The 25,575-nt window shown below is 43.8% G+C and overlaps 1 protein-coding gene across 4 annotated transcripts in view; it reads left to right on the top strand.

Moving 5' to 3' along the window:
* Positions 1-25,575, top strand: part of STAT5B (signal transducer and activator of transcription 5B) — a 70,090-nt gene that overhangs the window by 32,901 nt on the left and 11,614 nt on the right. For 3 of the 4 annotated variants that reach the window (XM_053212127.1, XM_053212126.1, XM_027049006.2), the window contains 11 exons: positions 11,029-11,166; positions 14,622-14,778; positions 15,908-15,997; positions 17,181-17,355; positions 21,106-21,236; positions 21,495-21,646; positions 22,135-22,290; positions 22,718-22,897; positions 23,277-23,364; positions 23,443-23,565; positions 25,061-25,153. In XM_053212127.1, the coding sequence (XP_053068102.1) occupies positions 11,039-11,166; positions 14,622-14,778; positions 15,908-15,997; positions 17,181-17,355; positions 21,106-21,236; positions 21,495-21,646; positions 22,135-22,290; positions 22,718-22,897; positions 23,277-23,364; positions 23,443-23,565; positions 25,061-25,153 (1,473 nt within the window). In that variant the 5' untranslated portion in view covers positions 11,029-11,038. Of the gene's footprint in view, positions 1-11,027; positions 11,167-14,621; positions 14,779-15,907; positions 15,998-17,180; positions 17,356-21,105; positions 21,237-21,494; positions 21,647-22,134; positions 22,291-22,717; positions 22,898-23,276; positions 23,365-23,442; positions 23,566-25,060; positions 25,154-25,575 lie in introns of those variants that run through there. The other variant, XM_027049007.2, reaches the window with a different exon arrangement.

Here is a 25,575-nt window from a genome sequence, read left to right as displayed (position 1 = left end):
TAAGTCTACCTAACTTGTAAGAAAGTGCCATAACCTGGATATTGTCATGTAGGAAGTATTTGTTTCTATGTCTTTTGTGTGTCCCTTTGTGGTTGGTTCTTGTGGGATGAGTAGTACCAATTGCTCATGCTCATTAAATTTATATTTCAAATTTACATTTTAAACAAAATGTAATAAATCAAAAACTTTATTTAAAAAATTGTACCAAAATGCCTTCACCTAAATGGAACAACTGTTTATAGTTCTCTTTGACCTTGCTCTGTTATTTGTTCTTTAACATACACATTGTGTATACTTTTCATTTAATATTCTTTTCTTTATATTTAAAAAATATATGTACATTGCCTTATATCTCAATATTGTCTTCATACTTTATTTAAATTGTCACAATACTCTATCAGATTAATATATTATAGTTTAACCATCCTCCTATGTTGAATTTAGGTTGTTTCCAGTTTCTTACTGTTGTATATTATCTAATTTAACTAATGCTTGCCCCTGGAAATTGCCCTAGTGTAAGGTGCTCTTCAGAGCAAATTTTGTTAAGTGGAAACTTAATGCTACTGTAATTCTCAATGGTAAGAGGGAAGATGTGAACTTTAATGAGGAAAATATTGGGAACATATATAGATTTATTAATAAATTGCCCTTTTTGAATCAAAACAAGAAGGAAGGGATTATCTTTCATTTAAATGGTACAGAAACTGAGTATATTGCGGTAGGAATTTTTATTTCCTGAACTAATTCAAACTATACAAAAGCCACATTCTAAGATGAGTTGGTCTTGATTAACAGTATAAAATGGGTACAGCTATAAGCATTTATTAGAAATTCAGAGGCTAACATAGGGCTACATGGCAGTCTCACATCATTTCTTCCTTTCCATAATGCAGAAGGTCATTATTTGTGGGCTACAGAAAATGTTTTTAGTTATCTGGAAAATGGCATTGATGTAGCTTCTTCCCAAATGGGTTGTTCAGGTTGCTTAATGGATTTCAACACAGATGATAATGCACGTGTATTCGAGCCGTAGGCCAGCGTGGCATGAAGGAGTCCAGTTTGTATAACAGTGTCCTACCAGCTTCAGCACAATGTCTCAGAAGTCCAGACTTTTATGTACTGCCAGGGACAATTTCAAGATGGCAGCCAAACCTCTGCTCTGTTTTTTGTTTTTCTTTCTTGCAATTTTTGCCCTTAATTTTGATTTTGAAAAACTTCTAAATTGCTGAAAAATGGGAAGGACAGAACAATGAACGAACGCTCGTGTACACTTTGCCTACATTGATCAGTTATTACCTTCCCTTTATCACCCTTCCTACCACCACCGTCCTTTCCCTCTTTCCTTTGAAAGCCCGCTGCAGCCATCATGACCATTTTTTATCCTTAAATGCTTGAGTATGTATCCACTAAGAACAAGTCCAGTATCACCTCAATGCCATTATCGGTCTCAAGAAATTTAATATTGACAGAGTAATATCCAATCTATAGGCTATATTTAAATTCAATTTGAGTTTAAAATTTTAATTTTTAATTGTCCCAGTAATGTCCTTTAGAGATGTGGTTTGTTTTATTTTTAAAGTTATGCCCTAGGTAGTTATCATGTCCCTTAGTCTCCTTTAATCTAAAAATTTTTGATGTTTATTTATTTTTGAGAGAGAAGGAGACATAGACTTCGAAGCAGGCTCCAGGCTCTGAGCTATCAGCACAGAGCCTGATGCGCGGCTAACTCAGGAACTGTAAGATCATGACCTGAGCCAAAGTTGGACGCTCAACCGACTGAGCCACCCAGTCACTCCTAGTCTCCTTTACCATTTTTCTGTCTTTCATAAGAGTCTTACAATTTGGATTTGTCTGACTGTTACATGAGTAGAAGTGAAACATTAATTTGTGTATTCTTTTCAATAGATCACATTTGGAGGCATATGCAACAGCCCCCCTTATCCACAGTTTCACTTTCTACAGTTTCAGTTACCCATGGTCTTTCTGACATATTGTCAGAAGGTTAATAGTAGCCTAATGCTACATCACCTTGCCTACGTCATTCACCTCAGTTCATCTCATGTAGGCATTAACATCACAGGATGGATGGGTGTGGTACAATAAGATACTTAGACCACATTCGTATAACTTTTATTATACTACATTGTTACAATTGTTCAGTTTTATTTTTAGCTATTGTTTTTAATCTCTTACTGTGCCTGATCTATGAATTAATCTTTATCGTAGACATGTATGTATAGGAAAAACATAGTATATATAGGGTTCTGTGCTATCTGTAGTTTCAGGCATCCACCGAGGGGTCTTAGAATATATGCCCTGCGTGTAAGTGGGGGGGACTACTCTAATGTCAGTTTGTTCCATGATTGAGGATATTTGATTATTTGGTTGTTCGTCATTTTCTTCCACTGAAAATATACTTTTCCCTTTGTGAATAATAAGTAATAGGTGAGGTAACACTTTGAGACTGTGAATATCCTATTCCCCAACAAGTACCACCTAATGGTTTTAGTTGCTATGATATGATCCTTGTCTGAGTCTACTCTCTTTATTTTTGAGGTTGCGTTTTTCACTAAGATGCCTTATATTTAGGTGAGCATTTTAAATATATGATAATCCACTAAGGCTTGATCTGTATATTTCACAGATAGCTCCCTCTCTCTACCTTTCCTCTGCTTCTCCATCACCCCCTTTCCTCTCACTCTGCTTCCCAGAGTAGTACGTAATGATTTGGCTGTGACATGAAGATTTATGACTGATTGTCTTCCCAGAATATTATCATCTCTGTGTTGCCTGGGCAAATTTTTCCTTGTTTGCTTCTTTGTGAGCCAAATGCTTTGATTCTTTCTGTTCTCTTCCCATCTGTTTAATAATCTGATTTTGTTAGAGAATTGCCTTCCTGATTGCTTATACAGTAGTGTTTAGAAATTTTTTTTAAAGAGCAGATGGCTCTGGTATTGACCTACTTTTAGATGGGATCATTTTACTCAAACCTTACTTGATATTCAGTTTAATATGAGTAAAGTTTTAATCCACTGTTACTGCTATTTCACATTTTTCTGTCCCTCCAAGTTTCTACTACTAGGTTAGGTGACCACCGCCACTTAGTATATGTAATAATGTTGGTATTGACAGTAATGCAGTAAACATAACTAAGGAACTGCTCTTTATATTCTGTCCAAAGTCTTTAAGTATTAAATGGTGCTGATATAGTTAACAGTTTTGAATCCTGATTCCTTGCCTTAGATTTTTCAGATCAGAAGCAATGTTTATGTATCTCTTATTTCATCTGCCAACTAGTCCAAGCCTTTGCCCAAATCAGAGCCTTATCATATTAGGTTTCTTACTCTAATTTCTTTTTCTTTTAAGTTATGAAATATAACAAACATACAGAAAAGTACAAAAAATAATATGACAAACCACGGCAAGTTCTCAGGGCAAAGGCCACCCGATAAAGCGGTAGACTCCCCAGATCCAACACAGACCAGTGGTGTGGGACCTGGAGCAAATTTTTCATCCCCAAAAGAAATACATACTCATTAAGAGTCACTTCCCATGACTGCTGCCCTTGGTAACCACCAACTTTCTTTGTGTCTATGGGTTTGTCTATTTGGGACATTTCATATAATGGAATTTATAGTAGGTAGCTTTTTGTGTCTAGCTTCATTTAGCATAATGTTTTAAGGTGCATCCATGTTGTAGCATGTGTCAGTATTTCGTTCCTTTTTATGTCTGAATAATATTCCATTTTATCCATTTTATTTTTCCACTTATATCCATATCATCCATCCCTTCGTTGATGGACATTTGTGTTGTTTCCTCTTTTTCGCCATTATGAGTAATGCTGCTTTGAATATTTGTGTACAAATTTTTTTGGACATAATGCTTTCAGTTCCCTTGGGCATTTACCTAGGAGCTGAACTACTAGGTCATATAGTAACTCCATACTCAACCTTTGAAGAACTGCCAGATTGTTTTCCAAAGTTGTTATGCCATTTTACAATCCTGTTTAATTTGTTGAGCCTTGATTTCCCCATCTGTAAACTGGGGATAATAATAGTGCCTACCTCCTAATATTTGTGTGAGGATTAAATGAGTAGATTCATAAAAGTATTTACTGTTATAAAATATAATTTTTTTAATGTTTATTTTTGAGACAGAGAGAGACAGAGCATGAATGGGGGAGGGGCAGAGAGAGAGGGAGACACAGAATTGCAAGCAGGCTCCAGGCTCTGAGCCATTAGCCCAGAGCCCGACGCGGGGCTCGAACTCACGGACTGTGAGATCGTGACCTGAGCTGAAGTCGGACGCTTAACCGACTGAGCCACCCAGGTGCCCCTGTTATAAATAATATAGTAGATATCCAGTAAATGATAGTAAATGATAAATCTGGATGGTGGATAATAACAGTAGTAAATGTTATTTTAATTCATTTTTGGATCTGATTTCTGAAATTTATTTTTTATTTATTAGATGAATCAAAATATTTGTTGCTAACAATTCATACTTTAATTAGTAGGGGTCAGGTGTGTCCTTGGAAAAGGCACAACTTCCTGCTGGCTTGGTCTTCTCTGTCAGAAAAGCACATTGGAATGGATGTTCATTCGTTCTTTCTTTCTTTCTTTCTTTCTTTCTTTCTTTCTTTCTTTCTTTCTTTTTTGAGTTTATTATACTCAGTCTTGCTCTTGTTACACTACCCTTCACAATTCTTGGGGTTCTAATTCAGTGGTGGGAGAACAGCCCTCTCGGTGTGCTCACTCACTCTTAAATAAATAAACATTAAAAAATTGGACACAGGGAGAAGGAAGCCAACTTTATAAGTTTAAGGTTGTAAAGTCAGAATAATAATTGAGAACTTATGATGAACCAGGCACTGTTTTAAGCATTTATACATATTAACTTATTTTTACAACTCCCCAAGGGATGTATTATTAGCACTGTCTTATAAATAAGGAAACTGAGGCACAGAGAGGTACAAGAAGTTGAATCTCACAGAACTCTATTTAGGTGAATTTGCCATGATCTGCAAAACTCTAACTCCCATTTTAGAGACTTTAGTCCCGGGATATGATGTGATGGGGTGGTGGTTGTGGTGGGATGGAGAGTAGGAATTACAAAATGCTTTAAGAGGGGCGCCTGGGTGGCTCAGTCAGTTAAGCGACTGGCTTCTACTCAGGTCATGATCTCACACTTCGTGAGTTCGAGCCCCACATCGGGCTCTGTGCTGACAGCTCAGAGCCTGGAGCCTGCTTCCGATTCTGTGTCTTCCCCTCTCTCTGCATCTCCCCTGCTCATGCTCTGTCTCTCTCTGTCTCTCAAAAAATAAATAAACGTTAAAAAAAATTTTTTTTTAAATGCTTTAAGGTACACATGAGGGGCACCTGTGTGGCTCGGTTGAGCGTCCGACTCTTGATTTCAGCTCAGGTCATGATCCCAAGGTCGTGGGATCAAGTCTGCATTGGGCTCTGCACTGAGCATGGAGATTACTTAAGATTCTCTTTCTCTCTTCCTCTCTGCCCTTCCCTGGCTTGCATACAGGCCCGTGCTCTCTCTTCCTCTCTTAAAAAAAAAACAAAAATTATGCACACAAGCCCAGTGCAACAGATCCCTACACACATTTTAACTCCTCCCACTCCCACCCCAAACTAGAATATATTCACTCAGTTGGCGTATATGCATTGGGAGCCTTCAACTGTCATGTACTCTATACTTATCTTCCTCCACAGTTTAGCTTGGAGGACCTTGGCACCATGACCTTGGCCACAGTGTTCTAGAAGTCTTCAGAGAGAGTGATGTTTTTCTTTTTCTTCTTCTTCTTCTTCTTCTTTTTTAAACGTTTATTTATTTTTTGAGAGACAGAGGGAGCATGAGCAGGGGAGGGGCAGAGAAGAGAGAGAGTCACAGAATCCAAAGCAGGCTCCAGGCTGTAAGCTGCCAGCACAGAGCCCAACATGGGGTTCGAACTCATGAACCACGAGATCATGACCTGAGCCAGAGTCGGATGCTTAACCAACTGAGCCACCCAGGCGCCCCTAGAGTGATATTTTTCTTGACAAAGGTTCATATTTTACTTTTAAAAGGGAAGGCATCTAATAAGAGTGTATTTATTATTGAGACAAGATTATTCCTAAATCCCACTCACACATACCATTTATTAGTGGACATTCATTTTTATGGTTTTCAGTAAGACTGTAACATTATGAGCTATTAGACTTTGAACTTTTTTTAAACAAGTGCCTGACAGTCTGCTTTATTTGAGACTCCTAGGATATATCCAAATATATAAGGTTGATTTCCACATGTTAGGCTTTTGGAAAGTATGACATTCTGCATCCAAGGCTAATTTGGGTTGTTTGGAATGCTTATGAACACTAAGAATGCAACTAAGCAAAACTCAACTGATTCTCATCTTTGGCTAAAAATAAGATTGTGAATCCATTTCCCAGTCTTTAGAGAAGCCCCTGTGATGATTTACCAAAGATACAAACCACTTCCTTGTCAGAACATCACACGTTGAAGACAGAGCTGCCTGTAAATAAGCAAAAGAAAGCCTGTATTGAGGACAGTTACTGCATATGTAGAGTAGTATTTGGTGGCAGAATGAATACTGGTGACAAAGGACAGGGTCTCGGCTCATGCCAGGCGTAGGCATAGCTTAATGATGGGTGTGAAGAGTTTGGGCATGTACGAGGGAAAGCGCTACTTAGGTTCTAGGTTCTACTGATACAGTGGGGGTGGGGTGGGTTTTTTCTCCAAATTGTATATTTTAAATTGTTACATGACAATTGCAGTAATTCATCTTCTATTCCATGCATATATAATTCTTAGTTAAAAAGTAAAATGAAAATGATGCTGTACTATTTATTGTACCTTTATTTTATATGTTTTTGATTAGTAGGCAAAATCTACTCTCCAGCTCTATCAAAGCATTTTTATGTAGTGAAATTAAAAGTAGTATTTTGTACTTATCAAAATAAGGTGGTTACCACCTTATATTTACCGGCTATTCTTCAAATAGCATTTTAGAAAATATTACAACATGTTCATATTTAGAACCATAAAAAACATTCTGACAGATTCTAAGAGTTCAGCATTCTGCTCTTTGATAATAAGTGAAAACTAATATAAAACTTAAGACACAATGGTATGATATTTATATAGTACCCCTATATATATGGCATATTACCATTGTACTTCTTTCTTAAAGCAATAATGGATACTTGGAATATGCTCAACCAGCAGGGTATGTGAAATATTTACCACGTATGTATTTATTCACTAGCAAATATGTCTTGATTACTTCCTTACTATGGCAGCCATTATACTTAGGCATTAGGGAACACAGTAGTAAATAAATGTGCTCCCTTCGCTCACTGTTTTTTTTTTTTTTAAATGTTTATTTTCGAGAGAGAGATTGAGAGAGACAGAGCGTGAGCAGAGGAGGGACAGAGAGAGAGGGAGACACAGAATCTGAAGCAGACTCCAGGCTCTGAGTTGTCAGCACAGCCTGATGTGGAGCTCAAACCCACGAACTGTTGAGATCATGACGTGAGCCAAAGTCGGACGTTTAACCAACTGAGCCACCCAGGCCCCCCTCCCTTTACTCACTGTTCTTAGACTTCAGTGGGGAAGATAAACAAAAATAAGTTAACAAAAACTAAAAAGTAAAATTACACATTGTGGCATATGTTATTAAGGAACAAATAGAGTATTGTTAATACAGACTCATCTGAGTTGTAAAATCTGTTCCCTTTTCTGGCCTTGGTACTGTATTTCTTTCCTTTTTTTTTTTCTTCAATTTTTTAATGTTTATTTATTTTGAGAGTGAAAGTGAGAGCAAGCATGAGTGTGGTGGGGAGAGGCAGAGGGAGAGCGAATCCCAAGCAGATTCCATGCTGTCATCATAGAGCTGGATGCAGGGCTTGATTCCACGAACCACGAGATCATGACCTGAGCCGAAATCAAGAGTCAGATGCTTAACCAACTGAGCCACCCAAGTGCCCCACCTTGGTATTTTATACTGATACCTTGTTCCACAATAACTTTAAAAAGACCTGATGTATTTGACCAAATTGTGTGTATACATTTATTTGTTCACCAACAACAAAAATTTACGGAATGCTTATGTGCCAGGCACAGTTCTAGGCCCAAGAGAAACAGTGAACAAAACAAAGTCATTGTGTTCATGGTGATTTCACCGTAGTGAGAAGACAGTAAACAAATATATGATAAATGTCGGGAATGATAAATCATGTGAAGAAAAGTCAAGTAGACCAAGAGGATACAATGGACCAGAAAATACTACGTTCTTTCAGTGGCCTAAGGGGCCTCTGAGGAGATCAATGTTTCCCCCCAGTTTTTGTTCTTTTGTCTCTTGGGTCAGTTCAGCTAATGAATGGAAGATTCAAGAAAATTTTTGTATCTGTTGGTATTGTTCACATACTCATTAAGACTGCTATAGTGAGGTCCTACTTCTTTCCAGTTCCTTACCACCAAAAGAGATGAGTGCCTGAATTATGTTCTTCATTCCTTCATTGTTCTTCCATACACTTCAGTGCCTAAGAACCTCCACCCAACCCATCCATCCCTTCACCTTTTATCCAAAAAACAAGCCTTTGATATCTTTTCCAATTTTCCAAAATCTTGGGATATGATTCATTTAATTAAAAATTATATTGTACAATTAAATGTCTTCCAGATGTTGGATTATAACATGGGATTGCTTCTGGAGAGAGCTCTTTTATCCGAGTCTTTCTCCTAGTAAACTCACAGCCATTGAAATTTGATGTCTTGGATGATCTTACAGTGATCCCAGCTTTAATGCCCAAAGCCCTAAATAAAATTGTACACCGCCCAAGTGTTCTATAGCACTGCACAAGTCTAAAATAGGTAACTGGCATCCACCCCACACCTCATTGTTGGCTAACTGACTTGTCCCATAAATAGCTCAGTGTTATACGATCGCGCAACTACAACTAACAGAGAAGGGATTTTTGTTTCCTAACACACATGTGTAGTCTCTGGTACTCAACAAAATCAAGATTTGATTTACTGCACCCTAACCGTAATATACTTAAGAGAATTGTGCAAATCAGTAGCCAAATCATTTTGGATGGATTTCAAGTTAGCCTTGCCTGACATCAAATTCTACACTGTGGATCATAGTATTAGAGCAAGATTCAGTTTTACTACCTTGTGTACATGAAAGTGATGTTGCTGCCGCAATCGGGTTGATCCCAGAGAGTTTCTGCCAAATGAATTAAAAATTCTCTGGTAAGTGGCCAAAATGCACAAATCAGGAGACTATAGATGTTGGAGAGGATGTGGATAAACGGGAACCCTCTTGCTCTGTTGGTGGGAATGCAAATTGGTGCAGCCACTCTGGAAAACAGTGTGGAGGTTCCTCAAAAAATTAAAAATAGACCTACCCTATGACCCAGCAATAGCACTGCTAGGAATTTACCCAAGGGATACAGGAGTGCTGATGCATAGGGGCACTTGTACCCCAATGCTTTCATAGCAGCACTCTCAACAATAGCCAAATTATGGAAAGAGCCTAAATGTCCATCAACTGATGAATGGATAAAGAAATTGTGGTTTATATACACAATGGAGTACTACGTGGCAATGAGAAAGAATGAAATATGGCCCTTCGTAGCAACATGGATAGAACTGGAGAGTGTGATGCTAAGTGAAATAAGCCATACAGAGAAAGACAGATGCCATATGGTTTCACTCTTATGTGGATCCTGAGAAACTTAACAGAAACCCATGGGGGAGGGGAAGGAAAAAAAAAAAAAAAGAGGTTAGAGTGGGAGAGAGCCAAAGCATAAGAGACTCTTAAAAAGTGAGAACAAACTGAGGGTTGATGGGGGTTGGGAGAGAGGGGAGGGTGGGTGATGGGTTTTGAGGAGGGCACCTTTTGGGATGAGCACTGGGTATTGTATGGAAACCAATTTGACAATAAATTTCATATATTGAAAAAAAATTCTTTGGTAAATCTGAGAAGGCATCTTGGTAGTTTTATAAAACCTTTTCTAGAGTCAAGAGCATGTTTTAAAAATCTACCTACTATTGGAATACAATGGTTCTTGTATTCTTTGTTTAAGAATCCATTCTTAGCTGGAATGTATTGTTTTTATGTCAGAGAGATTTTTAAATACTATAACAGAAGATTGTTTCATAAATTCCTTCACAGTAACTCAGAAAGTGACACTTGGGGCATTTTTCCAGATAAATCTGTGCCCTTTATGTGTAAAGCATTGCAGCTTAGGTAACTAGTAATAACACATAGGGCATAGGGTTCAATTCATGCTTTAGATATTTTCACTCTTCTTTTACTGGGTCTTTTTCAAAATAGCACATTTATTATATTTCTTAAAAGTCAGAATACCAGATCCAAAACAAGTGATTCTTTTAAAAATCCCTTTGCTAATTATTTATCCTGTTGAAATGCTGCTTATTATTATTTTTATAATGTTTCTTTATTTTTGAGAGGGAGAGAGAGGGTGGCGGAGGGACAGAGAGAGAGGGAGACACAGAATCCAAAACTGCCTCCAGGCTCTGAGCTGTCAGCACCAAGCCCGATGTGGGGCTTGAACTCATGAACCGTGAGATCATGACCTGAGCCGAAGTCGGACACTTAACCGACTGAGCCACCCAGGCGCCCCAGAAATACTGCTTATTATTATTTCAAGTTTGGAACAAAAGTAAAGAATATGTGATATCAAAGCTATAGGCAGTTCTTCCCCTAATGTTGGCTTTGTACTTTTACTTGTAGGACTTCAGTTTGTTTTACAGTCAGAGCTTCATAGACCCAGTTATATACCTTCCCACGGCCACATTGAATGTGTACATTTTGAAACATTTTTAAAGCTAAAATTCAGTTCAAAAATACTGATCTACCAAGAAGGGCTTAAAAGCATTTGTCTCTAGGTTTTATAACTGTGAATATTTAGTCTAGTGGATTTAAAAGCTGAAGGGAAAAAAAACCAAAAACCCCACCCAAACCACTGATTGTTTGTTTAACAGGTTGCAAACCATGGCTGTGTGGATACAAGCCCAGCAGCTCCAAGGCGATGCCCTTCATCAGATGCAAGCATTATATGGTCAGCATTTCCCCATTGAGGTGCGACATTATTTATCCCAGTGGATTGAAAGCCAAGCTTGGTAAGTGAACAGAGTTTTTTTCTATCAGATTTAGTGAAACATGGGCATATGGGAAGGAAAACATGATGGAGACTTTAAAAGTTGTACATTTTTTAAAAAACGACGTGGGGGCGCCTGGGTGGCTCAGTCGGTTGAGCGTCCAACTTTGGCTCAGGTCATGATCTCACAGTCTGCGAGTTCGAGCCCCGCATCGGGCTCTGTGCTGACGGCTGAGAGCCTGGAGCCTGCTTCCGATTCTGTGTCTCCCTCTCTCTCTGCCCCTTCCCTGCTCATGGTCTGTCTCTCTGTCTCAAAAATAAATAAAAACATTAAGAAAAAAAAATTAAAAAAAAAAACAACAACATGACCCATAAGGAGGTATTTAACCCTAGCTTAGATTTTAAGCAGGTGGAATAACTCTTAGGATTTTTAAAATAGGATTTCCCCCCTTTAGTAAACTCTGGCTAAAAGCATTAGAGTATTGCTGCTAATAAACAACAGTTAACAAATATGTTTTGAGTACCTATAGGGTGTAAGATAGGAACAGATAAAGCCCTTGTCCACAGGGATGCCTGGGCGGCTCAGTTGGACGTCCGGTTCTTGGTTTTGGCTCAGGGTCATGGCCTTGCGGTTCATGGGGTTGAGCCCTGTGTTCAGGCTCTGCGCTGACAGTGAGGAGCCTGCTTGGGATCCTCTCTCTCCCTCTCTCTCTCTCCTGTCATTGCTGGCGTGCACTCGTGCACACACTCTTTCTCTCTCTCTCTCTCTCTTAAAACAAATAAATAAATAAACTTAAAAAAAAAATGAAAAGCCCATGTCCACAAAGAATTTAGTGCTTAATGGGGCAGCTAAGGTATGCATATGCATATCACTTAATAAAATGTATTGATAACAAATTAACAATGGAGATGTTGGTGTTTTTAAAATTTTTTTTAAATGTTTATTTACTTTTGAAACAGAGAGACAGAGTGTGAGCGGGGGAGGGGCAGAGAGAGTGTGAGACACAGAATCCGAAGCAGGCTCCAGGCTCTCAGCTGTCAGCACAGAGCCCGACGCAGGGCTCGAACCCACCGACTGGGAGATCATGATCCAAGCCAAAGTCGGACAATTAACCGACTGAGCCACCCACGTGCCCCTATGTTTTAAAGTTTATGCATACCCATAAAGGCTAAAAGCCAGTACACCAAAATATTAACAATAGTCATGTCTTGGTGGCAGATTTAACAAGCGTGTTTATTTTTATTTTCCGAATTCCTGCTTATATGCGCAGAGATAAAATTGTTTTTAAATTCTTTCAGAATTAGTATAATGTAGTAGATTGATAACATTATTGCAGGCTGTTGCTGCTCTGCTCAGGGTCTGGGAGCATGTTGGGAGGCCACCAGCCTGTCTGTCTGATCTGACGTGCTCATCAGCTACTTCAGGCCCCCCACCATCATGGCGGGGTGGGGTCCTCTCTGGCAGAGCCCAGGAGAAGCTGGCCACTATGCGACTGTCTGGGGAGAGCTGGGTACCTGTCAGTAATGCTGCCTTGGAATAATTGAGGTTATGTGTTAGTAACAGATTTCTGTTTGAAAACTAGAGAGCACCAAAGGAAGGCAATTTTCTGGGCAATTTAAAAAATCTCAGCCTCGTGTAATGAAGTGATAAGAAAAAAAAAGAGCTAAATATAAGCATGTCGGCTGCACCTTGCTTAGTGCTTTTCCATTTCCTTTTCATTTTCGTTTCTGTTTTAATGATTTGGAGAGTTCAGAAAACTGTTAGTAGAAAGTTTCTGGTGATTTAAAATTTCATTTAGTAGATCTCCCATGTAGTTTCTCACCGAATGAATGTTTAAAAGACTTGTGTTGCTATGAAGGAAAGCCTGAATTTTATTTATTTTGGTTTTCTTAAGAACATAAAGATTTCAATAGAAAAATGTTCAGTTCTTCATGTTTAAGCTAAGAAAGGCTTTTTTTTTCCTTTCTTTTCTTTTTTCTTTTAAGCAGAGAATTGGGTTTTTTAATTTTTTTTTTCATTTATTTATTTTTTGAGAGACATAACAGAGCACAAGTTGGGGAGGGGCAGAGAGAGAAGAGGACACGGAATCTGAAGCAGGCTCCAGGCTCCGAGCTGTCAGCACAGAGCCTGACGTGGGGCTCGAACTCACAAACTGTGAGATCATGACCTGAGCCGAAGCCGGACGCCCAAACGACTGAGCCACCCAGGCGCCCCGAGAATTAAGTTTTTAAGTACCAGAACCAGTACTCGATTTCCATGGGTTTTGCTCAGAGACAGGATCTTCTCAAGAGTGGGTTCCTCAGACAAGGAGCATTATTGCCAACCAAAACAGAGGTGCAGCTGCCCTCCATTCCTCCCAGCTTTTATTTAGTACATATTTTATTTAGTTCAGAGAGCACACGTATTTAAAATTTGGTTTTCTCTACTGTCTTTGCTTAGAGTGCAGATTTGGGCGTATTATGTGATTGAACTACATTCTCAGTGTTGTGGCACACCTGTTTGTGCCTTTGTTTGAAATTACTTGCTAACTGACTTCAGGGGTTTCGAGGTGACGGAGCCTTTTAGCTACCTCTAGATCTCTTGCTTGGCTCCAGACCCGGTCAGCAGTAATTGAATGTTATTTCAATCTGACAGCTGTTCGGTTTCTTCAGTGAGCTGAGTTAAGCGATTTCGTACTGCCCAGTAGCAATTGTTGCCTAAATTGTTTTAAAAAATAAAGAGTTGGAGAAGGGAGTGGGGAAAAGAGGGAAGGCAGGAAGGGAGAGAAGCCATCCAACCCCTGTCACCAGTTCAGTGCCTCTGAATGAATACAAAGTCCATGGAGTGGTTTCTCTGCCTCACGAGAAGAGTTAGCACTGCCTGCAGGTCCCAGATCTGCAACTGGTGATAGATAGAAATGTCTGATTTGTGTACATAGTTGCAGGCGCTTTCTGTCCTAATATCTCATTTCCAGGGCTCCTTAGAAATAGTAGTGTTGTTTCACCTGCCTTTACTTAAGAAATACTATATGTGGAATTAGCACATAGAACTAGTCAAGGCTGGAAAAAGCATGTAGGACATTCTTGACCTTGTGCCCCCTTACACCCTTAAGGGGTAACTATAAATAGGAAGTTATCAGAGCCCTTATTTCCTTCAGAGTACACGAAGCACTTTCCTTTTCCCTTCATTTCTAGAAGCAGATAGCATAAGCACCAGAGAAGTCAGTAGGAGGAAGGAGAAAGGGCAGTACATTGTTTAGAAAAAAAGAAGAAGAAAAGAAAAGAAAATATCTAGTCCACTAAGCTAATTAGTGGATTAGGGATAGATTAACATAGTCGATTAGGCATCTAGTCGATTTGAAACTGCTTCCTAAAATTTGCAGTGAGCATTATGAAGAAATCACTTTAGCTAAAGAAAAGGCGTGATGCGTTGAGGCTGCATTTATACAGGCTCATGTGCATGTATGTATACATATGTATGTAATTTTTTTCCCCTAGGGACTCAATAGATCTTGATAATCCACAGGAGAACATTAAGGCCACCCAACTCCTGGAGGGCCTGGTGCAGGAGCTGCAGAAGAAGGCGGAGCACCAAGTGGGGGAAGATGGGTTCTTACTGAAGATCAAGCTGGGGCACTATGCCACGCAGCTCCAGGTGGGTGTGAAGGCCGGGTCACACTTAATCCTCTCCTTCATTCAGTGCTTCCCGTAGAGATTTTCTTTCTCCTCTGGAACCCAGTGTTGTGGACTTACATGTTCGCCGTATAAAGTTCTTACTGTTTGGCTTTGTGGTTGTAGCCTTTTGTTTTTAAACTTTTTATTTGAAGACAATTTCAAATTTATAGGAAGTTGCAGGATTGATACGAAGAACCCGTACATATGCCCAGATCCACCCGTTGTTAACATTTGCTTTGTCATATTCTGTCTCTACACACACGTACACACACATTTTTTTTTGTCACTCGAGAGTAAGTTGCATACGTCGTGTCCCTTTGCCCCTGAGTACTTTAGTGTGCGTTTTCTATACATAGTTATAGTGCAGTTATCATCTTTAGTGCATTTAACATTGATAGAACACTTTTCAGTAATCTTGTATCTGTGTTTCCATTTTGTCAACAGTCAGTTGAGTCACAATAAAGTCCTCTAGGACATTTTTTTCCCACCAGCCCAGGACCATATATTGCATCTGGTTGTCATGTTTCTTTAATCTACTTTAATCTGGAACTGTTCTCAACCTTCTTTGCCTTTTCTTACATTGACATTTTAAAATAATTCAACTCATCTGTTTTTTTAAAGATAAAATGAACATCTTTTTGGGTCTGTGTCATGTCTCCTTCTGATTAGATTCAGGTTACACATCTCTGATGAGAATCCTGAGTAAGTGATGTTGTGTCCTTCCCAGGGTATCACATCTGAAGACATACACCGTCCATCTTCCTTGCACCGGGGGTAGTAATTTTGACTGCTCGGTCGAGGTGGTGTCATTTCTCCTCTTACGTGGCCTTTTTGAAATTTATGTATCCTGTTTCCAAGAATGACACCCTAGTACTTTAGGCAAATTAGGAGGCAGGAAATAAAATAACCTTACCTCTCACTGTAATTGGGTTTCCTATGATGTGCTTTTCTTGTCCCCCATTAGTATTGGAGGAGCCATATTGCTCATGATTATGTCATCATGTCTCCAGGAGTCCCCTCATCATAAAATCTTACCCCTGCTCTGAGGTAGGGTTAGGCCCCATAGCACAGAGTGGAACAAAGTGATGTCTGCTATTGGGTTCTTTCAGAACACGTATGACCGCTGCCCCATGGAGCTGGTCCGCTGCATCCGGCATATTCTGTACAACGAGCAGAGGCTGGTCCGCGAAGCCAACAATGTGAGTGTCCCATGGATGTGGGGAGAAGAGCTGGGAAGTCCTTCCTTGCCCCCCTCTCTCTGGACCCAGATCTCTCAAGACAACTCAGTGTGCATCTGTTGATGTTTCTATAAACAGAGCATTGTCCTAAGGAGCACAAAAGAAATAGAACACTAGTCTCTGATCTTAATTGATTCATGACCTTGGTGAGATTACCACCACAAAACAATGTGAACAAGTGCAAAATAATTTAACCCCAACTGAACAGTTTTTGAGTAAAGGCATGCTCATGTTCAGGTGAGATTACTTAAGAGGGATTTCTGCTGAGCCCTCTCTTAGTCAAGCATAGAGGGAATGGCTCAGACCAGGTCACTTAAATGGCTGGATCCATAAAATCCTTGCTGTGCCTGCCCTAGAACTTTGGGGTCTCCATGATACCATGTGTGAGAGATTGAGCCTCTTCCCTCAGTTAGAATAAGGTCTTGAGTGAAGACACAGATGATGTACGTTCACACAGCCTTCTTCCCCACTGTGTCCCCAGCACCTCACATGGTCCATAGCCCTGGATCAGTGCATGAATATGGAATGAGGCGTCATCATCATTAGTAGAAAAACCCAGGTATATCCTGGATGTGTTCACTTCTAGTCTCTCTGAAGGGAATTAGATGGACCCTGTTTGGGCAACTCTGATGGAGGCCAGACTGTGAAAGAACTTTCTATTATGGCATATGAAGGTGCCACAGTTGGTCAGGTCACCTATTTCCCCCTCCTTTTATCTCCCCTCCACACCAGTTCTCACAAATGATGTTTGCAATTCCTCTGACTCACAATTTTGCTTTTGGGGTTTTCGCTAGGTTATAGGTGCTAGCATTGGCTTTTTCTTCAGATTAAGGCCTGAGGTTTTCTTTCTCTCTCTCTCTCTTTTTTTTTTTTAACATTTATTCATTTTTGAGAAACAGAGTGGGAGTGGGGGAGGGGCAGGGAGAGAGGGAGACACAGAACCTGAAGCAGGCTCCAGGCTCTGAGCTGTCAGCACAGAGCCCGATGCAGGGCCCGAACTCATGGATGACAAGATCATGACCTGAGCTGAAGTCAGATCCTTAACCGACTGAGCTACCCAGGGGCCCCAAGGCCTGAGGTTTTCTACCATCCTCACTGCCCAGCTCACTTCCGCCCACACTCTCCTCCCCTGATATGTCCTCAGGGTACTTCTCCAGTTGGAAGTCTTGCTGACACCATGTCCCAGAAACACCTCCAGATCAACCAGACGTTTGAGGAGCTGCGACTGGTCACACAGGACACAGAGAATGAGCTGAAGAAGCTGCAGCAGACTCAAGAGTACTTCATCATCCAGTATCAGGAGAGCCTGAGGATCCAGGGTGAGGCCAGGGCCGCCTGGGCGGTGTGTGTTGTGAGGGCTACAAGGAAATTCAGGTCAAATTGGAAGAGAATGGGGTTTCTGTTCAGAGGCACTCCCCTTTCTGTGGAGTAGCCGGGAACCATGTGCACTAAAGATCTGGCAGGGAGGGGTGCCTGGGTGGCTTGGTCGGTTAAGCGTCGGACTTCGGCTCAGGTCATGATCTCACGGTCCGTGAGTTCAAGCCCCGCGTCGGGCTCTGTGCTGACAGCTCGGAGCCTGGAGCCTGTTTCAGATTCTGTGTCTCCCTCTCTCTCTGCCCCTCCCCTGTTCATGCTCTGTCTCTCTCTGTCTCAAAAATAAATAAACGTTAAAAAAAAAATTAAAAAAAAAAAAAAAGATCTGGCAGGGAGGATGAGACTTAGGAAAGAGAGGAGTCACGAGCTTGCCTTTGGAGAGTGTGGGTCTCACTCAGGCTTCCCACACCCAGGGAGCTCCTGGTCTGCTGGGGAAGAATTTCCTCCTGTGGGAAGAAGCTCACAGTCTAGTAAACAGTACTTTTGTATATAATTGGTGTTTCATAAATGCTGCTTTGCTGAACTGTTAAATTCTCCAAGCAGGGAAAGTATAAGGGCTAAGGGCTGTGTTTGTAGTGACAAACCATTAATGTTTTATGCAGTTATTCAGAGAGGCTGTCCTGACACAGAGCCTGCTAATGCACCTCAGTTAGCCTTGATAAGCAAAGGGTCCCTTTCCTGGTATAAATCCTGCTAGGTACTTAAGTACTGAAAACCTCAGTCTTGAGGCTGACGCTTGGAGCCCCACCAGCGCCCCCTATTGGCCTTGTTAAGAATTTGGCAGAGTGACTTTAATACTAATTTTGTCTCCCTGCAAGCATGCCCAGCTGAGAATCTCAGAAAAGCCTCTGCTTGACCAGCTGTACAGACACATACCCATCTATGTAGCATGTGCGCCTCTAATACCGTGCTTGTGGGCTCAATTTTATAGCGATATTGCTATTATTATTAACTCAGTCTTCCATACTAATTATAAATTTTTTGAGAAGGGATTGTGTCTTATCTCTGTACCCTGAGGTTGGCACATTGGCTGAATCATAGTAGGTATGAATAAGTGTTGACGAGATGATTCTAGCATGTTTTCTTCCATCTGAATCAATCTCAGGCTGACGCAAGAGAAAGGGTGGCCCTCTTCCTAGATTAGGGAATGGGAGAATTCAGGCTATTAGTTCTACCCAAAGCCTTTGACTGGTTGATAGTACTTCCAATCCTATTCTTGGGTTTTCTGTTTCCTATTTATGGATATGGGTTTGATTCTGGTTTGGGTTTGTACCCATCATGCCATGTCAGTTCAGTCTCATGTATCAAGTTCACCCATCAGAAACACAGACTATCGATCTATTTGTGCAAGGGGAGGCTCAGCTTCCTCCAGTGGAGCAGACAATTGCCTCATGTCTGCTGGCCTCCCTCCCAGAAGTTTCTGCAAAGTGCCAGGAGAGACCTAAGTGGGTCACCTGCATAGGGAGGTTGGGCCCAGGTGTGGGGCTCACCACCGCCTCCCTGGGGATGGGGGCAGGATTTCCGAGGTGGCTCCATACTGCTCTGCTGTGTTCCAGGCCTGGACAGTATTCTTCTCTCTCAGTCCCCGAGAGTGGAATCCAAACCATATTTCCAGTTGTCTTCTAGCTCTGGGCTTTTCCTGACTGTTAGAGTTGCTTTAGTCTGTGTATCCCAGCTTGTGTGTCCATGAGGCAGGACATAGGTCCGTGTGAGAGGGCCCTCAGCGGCCTGCCAGGAACTTGCCCAAGACGTGCTGATGCTCACCTCCTCTTGACTCAGGCCCAAGTAAGGACACTGGAATATTCTTTTTTTTAAAAATTAGATAGACAGCACACCCAACATGGGGCTTGAACTCACAACCCTGAGATCAAGAGTTGCATGCTGTATGGACTGAGCCAGCCAGGCACCCCAACACTGGGATATTCAAATAGGTGATCGGCAAGGCGTAATAACCCCAGCATTTAGGATAGTGGTTACCTTTGGAGGCAGGGACGGATGTGCAAGCAGGGAAGGATGTACAGGGAGTTTTCAACGTGGAAATGTTTGATTTCTTTTTTTTTTTTTAATGTTCATATTTGTGAGAGAGCATGCATGTGCATGCAAGCAGGGATGGGGCAGAGAGAGGGGGGCAGAGTTTCCAAAGTGGGCTCTGTGCTGACAGCAGACAGCCCGATGTGGGGCTAGAACTCACAAACCGTAAAATCAAGACCTGAGCCAAAGTCAAACATTTAAACGACTGAGCCACCCAGGCACCCCGAGAAATGTTTGATTTCTTTAAGCCGGGTTACTGAAAGACAGGTGTTCCTTGCATCATTCTTTCTGCCTTCCTTGGGTCTTGAGAATTTCATAATAGATATTTTGTAAGAGGGTACTGAGGCCTCACCAACTCCCCTTTCCTGCCATGGATGAGCTTCCCAGCAGCTAGTGTGGAGAGAATCTGCCTCCCTCTCTGGCACCCTTGGGTGCTAGAACCTTCCCTCTCCTGAGAGGATCTTGCTGCTTTCGTGTTGCCAGTGGGCCCTGGACATTCTGTCTCCCCGTCTCCCTCGCCTTTTCCCTTTCGCCCCTTCTCTTTCTGTCCCTCTCCCTCCCTCTCCCCCTCTCTCCTCTCTCCCCTCTCTCCCCTTCTCCCCCTCTACCCCTCTCCCCTTCTGTCCCTCTCCCTTCCTTGCCCTTTCTCCTCCTCTCTCTCTCCCTGTCCCTCTCCCTCCCTCTCTCCCTCTCCCTCCCTCTCTCCCCTCTCTCCCTTTCTCCCCCTCTACCCCTCTACCCTTCTATCCCTCTCCCTTCCTTGCCCTCTCTCCTCATCTGTCTCTCCCTCTCCCTCTCCCTTTCTCTCTCTCTCTCTCTCTCTCTCTCTCTCTCTCTCTCTCCCTCTCCCTCTCCCTCTCCCCCCCCCCTCTGTCTTCTTCCAGTTGGTCAGCTGAGCTCACGGTGACCCAACCTGGACAAACAAACACGTTAGGCACCTCCCAGCACCTAGAGAAATGCCTTCTTCCCTAGGAGAGACTGCTGTGCTCCCGGGGATGGGACAAAGCTGGAGATGGGACAAAGCCAGCAGGCAGGGGCTGCCCTGAGGGGGTTCTGATGTGTGGGGTGGGGCTGAGCGGCTACTGGTCTCTGTCACCCTTTAAGCCTGCCCTGGGACCCCCTGACCAGTAAGGACACGCTCATCCCTGCAGCGTGTGCGTGCCGGGCAGTTCCTTGAACGTGTTCTGTGTTCCCACATATTTAATCCTCAGCCACCCACCGAAGCAGGGGCCAGGATTCTCCCATTTTGCACATGGGCAAACTGAGGCACAGAAGCGTGATGCACGAGTTCACGCAGTTAGTAAACGGTGAGGGCACACATCAAACCAGGCAGTGAGGCTCCAAGCTAGACCCCGTGTGGCATGAGGAGGTCTGGGCAGCCAGCTGTGTAGACTGAGGTGGGACGGGAGGCCGTGGGGCAGGATCCTCCTCAGCTATACCCTCAGGTTTCCACCTACACACCCCCAGGAGGGGAGATCAAAGGCGAGAGGCCAGAGACCAGAGCCTGCTCATCTCTGGCACCCTTGGCTGCCAGAAGCCCAGCTTGCCATCGGTCAGATGTGTCCCTTGAGGGTCTGGCCTCTAGAACAGGTGTGTGCGTTCCCCTGGGCTTCCTGCAGGAAGCTGGGAGATGATGGTCATGGCTGTCCTGTCCCCTCCTCTAGCTCAGTTTGCCCAGCTGGCCCAGCTGAATCCGCAGGAGCGCCTGAGCCGGGAGACGGCCCTCCAGCAGAAGCAGGTGTCCCTGGAGGCCTGGCTGCAGCGGGAGGCCCAGACGCTGCAGCAGTACCGTGTGGTGAGTGGGATCCGCGTCCTCTCCTCCCAAGCCTTGAGGTGCACATCCCAAGGGGCGCGGGGAAGCCGAGAGAGGGCTAGAGCCAGGAAGAGAGCAGGACCCAGCAGAGCTGGAGGCCAGATCGTTCTCTCCCGTGGGGGGCATGTGGGCAGAGCAGGTTGGGAAGAGGGGAAGGCCTGGGCCTGCGGCCTGGTCCCTGGCCCCCAGCCCTGCCTCCCGAGGCCTGCAGTTGGGCGTGTTCTCCCCACTTGCCTTCAGGAGCTGGCCGAGAAGCACCAGAAGACCTTGCAGCTGCTGCGGAAGCAGCAGACCATCATTCTGGATGATGAACTGATCCAGTGGAAGCGGCGGCAGCAGCTGGCGGGGAACGGAGGGCCCCCCGAGGGCAGCCTGGATGTGCTGCAGTCCTGGTAATGGTGTGTGGGGGGTGGCGGGGGGCAGGAGGGGGCGGCAGGGGCTGGGAGTGGTGCAACCAGCTGCTCGTGGTGCCTCCTGCGTTTCCATGAGCAGCCGGCTCCCTCTGTCCTGCGGCAAGACTTAGTTCACTAGGGGTTCTGGTTCCTGATGCGGACTTTGCGGCCCCCGTCTGTGCCCCCTGCCCAGGAAGGGAGTCACCGTGCTGGGGAGTGGGGCAGGGCTGGGTGTGCGGAGTGACGCTCGGGCCGAGTGGACCCACTTCAGGCTTGCTGCCTCTGTGTATTTCTCTGTGTTTCTGGAAGGCGGGCGCTCTGCTCTGCTCCGCTCCGTGGCCGGGAGTGGCGGCTTAGGCGCAAAGCCTTCCTGGGTGAGGCTGGAGCTGGGTCTTGGGGCGTTCTCCTCGGACTGGAGCCTCCCAGCCTCGAGCCTGGGGGATGGCGTGATGCCATTGTCCTCCCGTTGGCCTGGGGCTCCCGTGCAGGTGCGAGAAGTTGGCCGAGATCATCTGGCAGAACCGGCAGCAGATCCGCAGAGCTGAGCACCTCTGCCAGCAGCTGCCCATCCCTGGCCCAGTGGAGGAGATGCTAGCTGAGGTCAATGCCACCATCACAGACATCATCTCAGCCCTGGTGACCAGGTAATTCCTGCCTCGGGCCACACCCAGCCCCCGTGCGGTTGGCATGGGGGAGGCAGGCGGTGCTTTGCTGATGGTGGGGGCGGGGGTGGGTGGGCTCTTGCTTGAGTCCTTGTCTCTGTTTGCCTCGGGTCCCCGTCCCCGCTCTGTCCTCAGTTGCTTTAGCTGCTTGGTGTTGACCTTGCCCAGTTTCTGTTGTGGACACCATGTGGACTGCCCTTGTCCCCCGCAGCCCATGCCAGCTGCTGAGTCGTTTCACTGCCTCCCCTCCAGCCATCTCCTCTGACTCTCAGTGGCCTCCCTGGGAACAGGGGCGGTGCCATGTGCCTTCATTTGCCTGCTGAGCCCCGGCAGCCTCCCTCCACAGGGGAACCAGACCCTGTGCCCTGAGCCGGCATCATGTCTGGTGTGGTCACTTGTGTCCCCGCAGCACATTCATCATCGAGAAGCAGCCCCCTCAGGTCCTGAAGACCCAGACCAAGTTTGCAGCGACGGTGCGCCTGCTGGTGGGCGGGAAGCTGAACGTGCACATGAACCCCCCCCAGGTGAAGGCCACCATCATCAGTGAGCAGCAGGCCAAGTCACTGCTCAAGAATGAGAACACCCGCAAGTACGTGTGCCCTTCCCCCGTCTGCTTCTTTTCTCCGTCCTTACTACAGGAAGAAGTGCTTGGGCCTCCTAGCCCACACGCTGGACTCCGCCATTCATTATACGAGCCCCATTAGCCCCGCTGTCCCCTTCCAGCTCTCAGAGAAACAGTGTAAGGAGTTACTTCTGTGAAAAGAAACATGATTATCTTCCATTTACTAGGGATAAATCAAGAAAATTTTTTATGTTAATGTATATTTATTTCTTGTATATTTCAGCAGCTACCATTTCCTCTATATGACGTCGGTTTTTACAACGTTCTTTATTGCCCCCCATATAATTTCTACCCCACGTTTACCGAGATGCATGAGTTTAGAGTCGAGTGTCTCTCTTCTCTGCAGCGACTACAGTGGAGAGATCCTGAACAACTGCTGTGTGATGGAATACCACCAAGCCACTGGCACCTTGAGCGCGCACTTCAGGAACATGGTGAGGATGGGAGAAGAGGAAGAACACGTTTCCCCTGGTTGTTTGAGGGCTTTGTCCTCTTATTTCTCTCCTTTGTAGTCCCTGAAGCGAATTAAGAGGTCTGACCGTCGTGGAGCAGAGTCAGTGACTGAAGAAAAATTTACAATCCTGTTCGAATCACAGTTCAGTGTTGGTGGAAATGAGCTGGTTTTTCAGGTCAAGGTAAAGGCCTCCCTCAGCTGTGGTGTGTGTGTGTGTGTGTGTGTGTGTGTGTGTGTGTGTGTGCATGTGTGTGTACTTTATAATAAGAAAAAAGTTGTTTTGATCACATAGTGTCTTTACTGTTAATGAACAGAAACTGGGGAGACTTCATCCTTAAAACTGTATCTCTTAGATTCTCTTAGGAGCTACAGTAATAACAAACTAAAATAGCTGGAGAAATAGGTAGGAATGAATCTAGAGAAACATCACTCCAGATGAATTTGAGTAACAGTTTGTAGTAAGTTTTAGACATTTGTTACTTGCTCTTTTTTCCTAGAAATGTCTCTATATTCTTTCTCTTTTCTCTTGTTCTCCATTTGAGAAACTTAGTGTATCCTTCAGAAATATCCAAGCAACATCTTATTTATTTATTTATTTATTTATTTATTTATTTATTTTTAATATTTATTTATTGTTTAATTTAGCATATGGTGCAAGAATGATTTCAGGAGTAGATTCCTTAATGCCCCGTACCCATTTAGCCCATCCCCCCTCCCGCCACGCCTCCAGCAACCCTCTGTTCTCTATATTTAAGAGTCTTTTAAGTTTTGTCCCTTTCCCTGTTTTTATATTATTTTTGCTTCCTTTCCCTTATGTTCATCTATTTTGTATCTTAAATTTCTCATATGAGTGAAGTCGTAGCAACATCTCTTTTAAAGTACCTAAAATCTGGGGATGCCTGGGTGGACTCAGTCAGCTAAACATCCGACTTCAGCTCAGGTCATGATCTCCGGGTTTGTGAGTTCACCCCCCACATCAGGCTCTCTGCTATCAGCCCAGAGCCCACTTCAGATCCTCTGTCTCCCTCTCTCTGCCCTTTCCCTGCTTGCACAGGGAAAAATAAATAAACATTGGTGTGCCTGGGTGGCTCAGTTGGTTAAGTGTCCAACTCTTGATTTCAGCTCAGGACATGATCTCCTAGTTCGTGAGTTCGAGCCCTGTGTCAGGCTCTGCGCTGACAGTGTAGAGCCTGCTTGGGATTCCCTCTCTCCCTCTCTCTGCCTCTCCCCTGCTTGCGTTCTCTCTTTTTCTCTCCGAAAATAAATAAGTAAACTTAAGGGGCGCGTGGGTGGCTCAGTCAGTTAAGTGTCTGACTTCGGCTCAGGTCATGATCTCACAGTTCGTGAGTTTGAGCCTCACGTCAGGCTCTGTGCTGACAGCTCAGAGCCTGGAGCCCGCTTCAGATTCTGTGTTTCCATCTCTGTCTTCCCCGCTCTCATTCATGCTCTGTCTCTCTCAAAAGTAAACATTAAAAAAATAAATAAAATATCGAAAATCTCTAAGATTGCACCATTGTGTAAAGTCCTGTGATTCTTGGAGCCATTGAGATTCTGTATTCACGGGTGACATTTACTGAAACTTGAAGAGAGAATGAATATGTTGTGATAGAGGAAAACAGAAGCAAGACAGGAATGTGCCGCTTTGGGTGCTCAGCCCTTTTCCTTTGTCTTTCTAGACTCTCTCCCTCCCGGTGGTGGTGATTGTCCATGGCAGCCAGGACAACAATGCGACGGCCACTGTTCTTTGGGACAATGCTTTTGCAGAGCCTGTGAGTCAATCCCTCGAACTTGTGGGTCTCAAGATCTTGATGCTGGTGTCCTGAATCTCTTTTATGTGTTCTTCCCCAGGAAAGTATAGAAAACTGTAGTTTGCTACAGTGGGCGGGTAGAGAGTATGTGGAGGATGGAAAGAGCATAGGCTTGGAGTCTGGCCAAGGGCTGAACTCACGCCGTACCGTTTCCTCATGTTGTGACCATGGGGAGTTCACTTTCCTCTTTGAGCCTAAGTTTCCCTAAGTGTCTGCACCACAGGGATAATAATGCTTCATAGTGCTGTTAGGAAGATGAAATTAGGTAACATTCAGGGGCTCCTGGCTGGCTCAGTCAGTAGAACATGCAAATCTTGATCTTGGGATCATGAGTTCAAGCCCCATGTTGGGCATAGAGTTTACTTAAGAAAAAAAGAAAGAAA

Source organism: Acinonyx jubatus, chromosome E1 (genome assembly GCF_027475565.1).
Source record: "Acinonyx jubatus isolate Ajub_Pintada_27869175 chromosome E1, VMU_Ajub_asm_v1.0, whole genome shotgun sequence".
NCBI classification, from domain to species: domain Eukaryota; kingdom Metazoa; phylum Chordata; class Mammalia; order Carnivora; family Felidae; genus Acinonyx; species Acinonyx jubatus.
The sequence above is the reverse complement of the archived record's forward strand: the minus strand, read 5'-3'. Positions and strand labels throughout refer to the sequence as shown.